Raw genomic sequence first — 9195 nt, 5'->3', positions numbered from 1 at the left:
TCGTACCCGTTCATAGGTTTGTAATCGATTGCAAACAAGTGCGATGGTCAATTAGGGCCAGTATTTGAAAAAAAAAGCCAGTTGTTTCCAACGCTGATCGGCCGATCAGCGTTCAGAAATTGATACAAAAATACCACTTTTCTTGAAAATGACAGTATACCAGGTGCCATGATTTTACAGGATGCTTTACACTGTCATTCACTAACAGTCCAGCAAGGTATTTCAAAATGATTTGGTAGTTTTATTTTTTGATGTTTGCAAATGTTGTATTTTCCCTTTAAAAGAATCGAGTATAATGAAATGGTTGCTAAGGACCAATGGTTTTTCACACACGCGCTCTGTTAAAACTGGAAAAAATTTCAAAATATCAGATTTTAGCTTAATATGCTGCTGCTCGACCTCGCTTTTAATTTGTGTCATTTTTGTTCCTTTGAGAGATAGTTTGTAGCAGTGTTTTTCGGGGGTTTTTTTGGTTGCCTCTTTAAATTTGGCTAAATTTCACTTGCTGGTGTCCATTTTCAAGTTCATTAGTTTTTTCTAAGATTATTCCTCGATTTAAAATTGACGGTACTTTTGATACATGTATGCATTAGAACAAATAGAGCTGTTTTAGTGACCATGTAGACAGAAGTATCTTGTTGAAACTTGCCATTCAACAATTTTTGAACTGTATTTTCTCAATTTACGAGTGGTCCATTTTTGATATTTTTCTGTGGCGCACCAAATGAAACAATTCATTGCAATTTATTTTACGTAATCTGAATTCAGGGAACAAGTGATATCTGCAAAATTTTCCCAATGTGGTTGCTCAAGCGCTTTAGCAAATCTTAATTTTGGGAATAATTTGAATTTATTTGAATAAACAAACAGTAAGTGGCTTTTAAAATTTATTTGTTAATATTCACAGTGGTTTTCAAAATAGATTGTTGTGCTAATAATTTTCAGAAAACAAATGGCAGACTGTTACTGGAAACGCAGAATTTTTCCAAATATACATTAAATACATTTTCGTACTTTGAAGAATGAATTTTTCGATTTTTTTTGTTTACCTCAAATTTTATAAAGAGAAATGGACATTCCGGAGCGATAGTGGAGCGATTTTATTATTGCTAATCGAGATTAGAGTGTAAATTGCGATTTTTACTGGAAAAGCGTGTTCATTTGTGTAATGTATGCTGCAGATCAGCAGATGATTTGCAGACGACACTTAAAAGAAACTTATGGAACGCGCAGTGTGGGTTACGTTTTGAAGCAAGTGCATGGTTCAAAGTGATCTCAACGTCATCTACATGTACTTGGGAAATATAAACTAAGTAAAGGCAAAAGGCTAAAGCGGATCGATCGCGCGCGCGCGGGGGCAGGATAAACTTTATGCCTTTCAACATGGTGGCTGTGCTAAGCTGACAAGTTAGATTTTTAAAAAGTTTGTCTTGAAGATCTTATTCTCAGTGTTGACTTTGGCCGTGCGTTACACCTTCATCTCTGCCACACTCGACAGTGGACGGAAAATCAAGGAAGGAAGGTAGGCCTGCATGGCTATGCCAAACCAAACTGTCTTCAGCTTGTTCAACCCAACCGAATTTCCATTCTCACCGAGTTGGACCATCTGACCATGGGCGGCATGGAGAAAAAGAACTTTCTTCATGCCTGGGTGGACCTCATTTTCTTTTTTAACGTTATAATTTAGGCAGTTCGTTTGAGTTTTATCAGAGTAGGTCCTACAGTCACAGAGACAAATGAGAGACGTAACGTTAGCGTGAATGGTCCGCATGGAAATGAAATGATGATTGATGGTCAGGCTTGTGCAGGGAAAAAAAAGGCATGCTTGGGCATTTTGGGCGCCTTGCATAAATAATGAAGACGGCGTCCAGCCTGCCTCGGCCTAGGCTAGCCCAGCTCATGTTGTTTATACTTCTTAGGCATGTAGGCCTAGCACTGCCTAGGCCAGTATTAATTTGTCTCTTCAGCACTGTCACAAACAAGTCTAGGCTACTCAACTAGTGGGTGGCCATAGAATAGGTAGGTCGCTAGGGTCATGCATGTCATGTAGGTTGGTGTATTGTCAGTGTGATATAACTTTATAAGGCCCCCCCCCCCCAAAAAAGTCTCCGGTTTCTGGTATGGAGCTTGCCCAAAAAGTGGTGAGGTGACGGGGCTTTTTTTTTTTTTTTTTTAACTGATTTTTTGCTTCAAATGTGTGCTGATGACTGCAAATGGTGCCCAACCATGCCAACTAAACTTAGTGCAAATATATGGGAGTCCAGAGAGGCCACATAAAGCTTATTCTCGACCATAACCCAATCTAAAAACACGTTAAAATTGTGCAGCAGCAGGATTCTAGTCAAACCAGTGAGTTTGGCGGTTTTGAGACATCCCCTTTCATTGAAAAAAAAACTGTTTCATTTTGCCGACGCGCATGGCTACGGCGACGCGCGCGCATACCAGAAACCGGAGACTTATTTTTTTGGGCCTGAGGCCTGAATTTTACAGCAGCTTAACATTTTTGTCTTGTTTTTGCATTTTTATGGCAAAAATTTGTACATGTGTTCAGAAGAATTAATTTGGGTTAGGCCTAAATATGGACACGTTGTCGATGACCCTTTCAGTTAAAGGGGCGCAAGACCAAGAGAAGGCCTTTGTACTTTGTACTGTCATGACTGTAGGCTATTTAGTATTTTGCAGATCTATGATTCACAGATGACCTCCTTCTTGCATGATGGAAATTGGAATGATGATTGGGCCCCTAAATTTTAGTGTTATTTTGGTCATTAATTCCCATGGCATACAGCCTGTCTCGCAAGAACAAGGTTGTTGCTGCTCAAATGCATCATGGCCATGCCAAAGGAAAGGGATCCAGATGAGATTGAGCAGTTCTTCACTGCTAGTGAGTACAAGGAACTCTCGGAATATGAAAAGATGAGACTGAGAAACATCAAAGAGAACTATGAAATGATGATAGAAATCGGTGAGTTTCATTAATCCCAGCATTATGCATTTTTGTACAAAAGCATATTTCAAGTTACTGTTTCAATATCAAACCTTTAGGAACAAATTGGAATTGCGTAAATATGGTAATAATTATAGTTACAACCATGAAATCTCAAACTCTAAACATTCCTCCTTTGAACAGTGTTAATATCACAAAAAGGAAAAGTGGGAACAATTTTATTGTTGGACTGTAATAGTGATGTTGCTTAAATATAAGCAACACAGTTATCTTCACTTTTTGACTACATCCATTTCATAATTTAAACTCATTTTCAATAAATTGGCAAAACCACGTGTTTCCCCTCAAAAAAGAAAGATGTAAAACTTCTCATTTTCTGTGAAGTCCTGGTGTGTTGTTGTAAATCAATAATCAGGGCATACACTTTCACTCTTTTAGAATTGTATGATGAGCGTATTAAATGTTCATGAGTTGTTCCCAGGTTTGAAAGTATCAAAGCCAGAGTTTATGAATGGTCCGTTCCGAAAGAGAAAACCCAAATATGTAGATTCAAGCGACAGTGATGAGGAATGGAAGCCAGGAGGCACTGAGCACAAACAGAGAAAATCAGGTGTGTTGAATGATTGAAATGAGTAATTGGAAAAATCATTTCAGCTAGATGAGGTACCTAAATGACATATTTTTAAGCTGTTCACAAAATGTCACTTTTCCCTAAAATGGGAGCCCTGGACATAGTCCAGATTTATTCAACTACTACTTGTGTCATTTTCTGTTTGCGTTGGGAAGATTAATAATTAAACAATTTTTGTGAGGGTTTAAAGGCATTTGACTTGCACAAAATCAGTGCCATTGTACTTGTTTGTCTTGGAGTTGTATGAACCTAATGAACATTGAAAGACCCAAATGCTGATTTGGTTTTTTGTTGGTTACTGTAACGTCACTAGTGTGTAGACAGAAAAAGACTTTCACGGTTCCTGTCAAGAAACAGATGAACCTTAAAAGTTCAGCCACTGGAGAATCTAAGGTAAGTGTCTAAATTAAAACTGTATTTTTGTCTGATCTTTGCCCAAGAGCTCCTCCCCTCTCTTTCTGCCCCCCCCCCCCCAGGGTAAATATGCCAACCATCACTTAATACTTATGGATGTTAAAATGAATGTTATCTTTTTAAATATAATTTTGTAAAGCTAAAAAAAGCAACGTAATCCTTCCTCTAATAAGCTTCCATCAAACCACGGTTCCTCATCAAAAGCACCCAAACAAAGGGATGATGAAGATTCATTTGACTACCTTGGCCGTGTGACAATCAACGATGATGGAGAACTAGTGCCATTAGAAGACACCCAACCTGAAGACCCAAAGCCCCCAGAACCAAAGAAAAGATCAAGTAAAAAAGCAGGTATAGTGCCATCAACAGTGAGATATTTACAAAACAATAAACACCTTATTCCTCAGAAGAAAAAGTTTTTAAACTGAAGTTTGCCTATCTTAGGGTTCTAAAATTGTAATGGTTTTAAGGAAATTGTTACATAGATAAAGTTCCTCGAAAATATGAAGTTCCAGATCCATCAAAACAATTTCAAATGGATGCTCTTTTAAATGCTATGATATTAATTTTCTTTATTTGAATGTGTGATAGATTCGGACAAGTCTGAGAAAGCAGAACGCCGTTACCCTCAACGTGCTGGTGCCATGAAATGCTACAAAGACCTAGATGGCCCAAGTGATGACAGCTATGTGTGTATGTATTGTACAAAAAAACAAAAGGTTTTTGCCCCGCTGAAAAAGTGAAAAATATATTCTTTCATGGAATTGTACCGTGGTTTTCAGTTTCTGTTTACTGGAAACATTTTGTTGCTCATATTTCTTCTTGCAATGTTTATTACAATTTTGACAAACTAAGGCACTGTTGATGTTGTTCACTTTAGTAAATGCTGTTAATTTTTGTTTCACTTTTGATATTGATGCAGACTGTGAGGATTGTCATGAGCTGTTTGAGAATGATTGTCCACAGCATCCCTTGACCATCATCGAAGACTCTCCAGTTCCCAAAAGGTGCAGAGACCAAGCCAAGCGAAGCCTTCCTGAGGGTTTGATTGTCAAAGAAGCTGGGATCAAGAATGCCGGTCTGGGTGTTTGGGCTGAGAAGTTTTTCCCCAAAGGTGTGCGGTTTGGGCCATACGGAGGAGAGATTGTAGGGGAAGATGTTGGCCAAGACAGTGGCTATGCATGGGAGGTAGGTGGTAATCCAGTTACTTTTTTTTAGCTCAAAAGAGGATATTTGTCTGAAATTCAAAGAAATGATCTTTAATTTTCCAGACAACACATTAGTTGCTGAATCTAGTTCCCCACCCCCTCACCCTGCCCCGTTGATTTAACAACTCAGTTTACTGACTGTAGCATAAAATCTTAATTTGACTCATCAATCACATTGGATCAAATGTTGAGTTTCCTGCATAATTCTGGACTTTCTGGTCTATTTTCTAACTTCTGAATAAAGAAAACACTTTGACGTATTAAAATTTGTAGCAATATTTCAGGGGATAAGGCTTTTAGTGTCTTGGGAATAATACCTGCAAGAGTGCACAACATTGAGTCATTTACTCTCAACGCTGTTTAAAGCAATGTATAACTCATTCTTTGTTTTTCAATTTTCTTAAAAAACAGGTTTTTGATCATGATGGTAAGAGCTATTATGTTGATGGCAAGAACCCCAACAAAGGCAACTGGATGCGCTACGTCAACTGTGCATGCAGTGAAGCAGAGCAGAACCTCATAGCCTACCAGTACTGTGGCCAAATCTACTACAGGAGTTTCAAGCCGATCCAGCCAGGGCAGGAGCTCCTTGTGTTCTATGGGGAGGAGTATGCTACAGAGCTGGGGATCGTGATGACTACTGCAAATGATGTGAAAAATGTCCAAAGTATGTGGTGAAGTTTAAAAAAAATGTTGGATGCAATGGCAAAGTTCATGGATTCAAGCCAAACTTTGTTTTTTATGTTATGACATATATGGTACATAATACAATGCTTTGAAAGGGAGTAAAGGATACACTTGTTAAGTGAATATACTTTCCTAAAAAAAAATAGCACAACATATTGTTTACTTGTGCAAACTTTAAGTCAGTATTGGAAAAACCTAGGATTGTTTGGGGAAGAAAAAAAAAAGATTGAAATACTGAACAAGGCCAGAATCCAAGTACATGTATGACAATGAAAATAACAACTTCAAATGTAATTGAATACTTTTTCTAAAAGTACAGTTTTTTTCTAAAGTTAAATAATTTGCTTTGAAGAAATAAGTAATTGGTTTAAAGCAAATTTACTAAAAATTGAAGTTCTATCAAAATGATTGAATTGTGTAGAGAAATTAAACTGTAATGACATTGTTTAGCATCAAGACTAAAATGTTGATAATTTTGTGTCTGTATTGCAGATACTGAACGACATCCATGTCCAAAATGCAGCAAGATCTTCACTGATTACAAGTTTCTGGCAAGACATCTTCAGCATTCCCATCAATCATCGAAAGAGTGGTATGACTACCTGAAGCAGCAGAAAATCAAAGTGTCTGCCTTCAATATCAATGCCTGTAACATCAAAGTGGCCTCACAGATCCAGCATTCACTCAGTGGTAGGAAAAGATCATTCAGGAAAAGAAGTTCTCAACAGGAACAATCGAAACGTATCAACTCAACCGTACGTTGCTCAACTACCACCAGTAACAGAAACTACACTTGCCAGTTCTGTGGATTGGCATTCACAGCAAATGCACTGTTGACAGAGCACCACAAAAATGTACACAATGATCAACAACAGGAAAACTGTCAAATTGTTGTCAAGGATATGGGTATTGATTTAAAGAATAAAATAAAAATATCTGATAGCAAAAAAACCCTGAAGGATTATGGTGACAGTCGTACTGGAAAAATGTTACATATATGCAGTCAGTGTGATAAATCATTCACACGGAGTGGTAGCTTGAGGATGCATATGAGGATTCATGCAGGTGAGCGGCCATATGCATGCAGCCATTGTGATAAATCATTCACACACAGTGCTCACTTGAGGGGGCATATGAGGATTCATGCAGGTGAGCGGCCATACACATGCAGCCACTGTGATCAATCATTCACACAGAGTGGTCACTTGAGGATGCATATGATGATTCATACAGGTGAGCGGCCATACGCATGCAGCCACTGTGATAAATCATTCACATATGGTCATCACTTGAGGGGGCATATGAGGATTCATACAGGTGAGCGGCCATACGCATGCAGCCACTGTGATAAATCATTTACACAGAGTGGTCACTTGAGGACGCATATGAGGATTCATGCAGGTGAGCGGCCATACGCATGCAGCCACTGTGATCAATCATTCACATATAGTAATGTTTTGAAGGATCATATGAGGATTCATACAGGTGAGCGGCCATACGCATGCAGCCACTGTGATAAATCATTCACACGGAGTTCTAACTTGAGGAGGCATATGAAGATTCATACAGGTGAGCGGACATAGATGTTATCATCATAGTGAGTCATAAAATCACAAGTGCCAATCAAAGTTGAAGAGTCACATGGGATAGACAAATGTACAGATGAGTGGCCATCTGTACAGCAACAGTAATATTCATAAGATGGAATTTTAATATTGATTAATAGTTATGTTCTTTAGGCAATTCCCGTACACTTAGAAGAAAAAGCTTATCGAATACAAATTTTATAATGACTTTTTGTGTGTGTAAATCTCCCTGCTCAGAACTTTCCATATATTTTTCAAATCTTATTTAGAAGTGTGATACTGTGCCCAATTTAATAGCCACAATTGTACTTGTGTAGGTTTTTATAAAAAATGCACTACCCCATCTTTTGGGAAATATTGTGGATGATAGTATTACTCATGCAGCTAAAAGCCAAGATGGCGGCGCCCATGGAAGCCATCTTGGATTTTTAGCTGTGTGGACAATATACAACTAAGTGTGCGTTAAGTTGTTACCAAACGTTTAAAGTCAATTGAATAACTTTGAATGCACACTAATCACTTTCCTTAAATGTTTTTAATTATTGTTTTAGGATGTGAATTCATCGTTTTTGTGAACAATTTTCATTTTGGGAACAAAAAGAAGATAAAAATGGGGGGGGGTAGGGTGGGGGAGGTGGCTATTAATGCTGCATGAAAGGGGTTAATTGAACCGAGTCTTATTACTTAACCTATATAAAATTCAATATGATCAAATTCATATGCAAAACGTATTTTTATACAACGGGAAAATGTCACGGCATAGGTACAAATAAAAAAGTAGAATCTGTTTTGAACATGGCTTCTAGGAATCGTAAAATAATTGTTTGAATACAAACAGCAGTTGAACTGTAATGAACCATACATTAAATTTCCAAATTTATTTCAAGCTTTTTGTTTTGAGATGAATTGTACTTAAAGGTCTTGGTTTTTAAATGAACTAGACATAATAAAAATGGATGTTTATAAAAAGAAAAAGGTTCTCTGTACGTGTATGATATATTCACACATTTTAGGTTTAAATATAACAACAAAATGTATATAGGATAGCTTGTTTAATTGGATATTCTCTTTACTTATGTTAAGAAATCTAAAGACATTGTTTATTGTAAATTAAGTGGAAACCTTGTCTGAACATGTTTTTGGAGACTATCATGCTATCAGCTCAATGTGTGATAACATTTGATGAAAAAAATGTTTTTGTATTACAAAATGTATTTATTTTGTTGCCTGTAGGTACACATTTTTAATAGGACCTAGATTTGCTTTCATTAGGTTCATTTAAAGAGGAAAATTGTTTTCGTCACTGTATAAATGTTCATATATCCAGTTTGTTTACAGTTTGTTGACACAGCGTTTGAAGTTTGGAATTGCATTTATTGTTCAAAAATAAAATATTCGATGTTGAAAAATTGCTTTATCGTGCTTTCCCAAACTTGATTATTCCATTTCACAACCATAATAACATAAAAGCAACATTTGTTTTTTTATAGGAATCAATTTTTCTGATTGGTCAAAAGTTTCTTTGTTTGGACTAGAGAAATAGCGCCCTCTCGTGTTAACATTAACTTTTGTTGAGTATTAATTATTGTCTTTGCTTGCTCTATGCGTGTATACATCATTACATGCTGGTTTTCTCCTGTTTAATTTTTACCCTTGAAAAACTTTTTGGTCAAAAAAAGTGTTTTATACACGTTAAATCCGGTTCGTTAGTAAAAACGTCAT

At 37.0% G+C, this 9195-nt stretch overlaps 1 protein-coding gene across 1 annotated transcript; it reads left to right on the top strand.

Moving 5' to 3' along the window:
- Positions 1-277: 277 nt before the first annotated feature.
- LOC119727710 (histone-lysine N-methyltransferase PRDM9-like) lies at positions 278-7472 on the top strand. The gene is made up of 9 exons (XM_038199726.1): positions 278-1522; positions 2789-2965; positions 3429-3557; positions 3892-3971; positions 4166-4343; positions 4584-4685; positions 4915-5180; positions 5612-5867; positions 6380-7472. The coding sequence occupies exons 2-9, from the start codon at positions 2830-2832 to the stop codon at positions 7468-7470; spliced, it is 2238 nt and encodes a 745-aa protein (XP_038055654.1). The 5' UTR covers positions 278-1522; positions 2789-2829; the 3' UTR covers positions 7471-7472.
- Positions 7473-9195: the final 1723 nt, after the last annotated feature.

This window comes from Patiria miniata, unplaced genomic scaffold (genome assembly GCF_015706575.1).
Source record: "Patiria miniata isolate m_02_andy unplaced genomic scaffold, ASM1570657v1 HiC_scaffold_20, whole genome shotgun sequence".
NCBI lineage: Eukaryota > Metazoa > Echinodermata > Asteroidea > Valvatida > Asterinidae > Patiria > Patiria miniata.
This window is presented reverse-complemented; position numbering and strand designations above follow the sequence as displayed.

What these genes read in the sequence shown, in the direction of transcription:
- LOC119727710 (XM_038199726.1), top strand. Translation starts at nt 2,830, where the DNA reads ATGGCCATGCCAAAGGAAAGGGATCCAGATGAGATTGAGCAGTTCTTC. An exon ending in CAGCCACTGGAGAATCTAAG is followed by an intron (nt 3,972 to 4,165) that starts GTAAGTGTCTAA and finishes TCCTCTAATAAG; the next exon opens with CTTCCATCAAACCACGGTTC. An exon ending in TGATGTGAAAAATGTCCAAA is followed by an intron (nt 5,868 to 6,379) that starts GTATGTGGTGAA and finishes TCTGTATTGCAG; the next exon opens with ATACTGAACGACATCCATGT.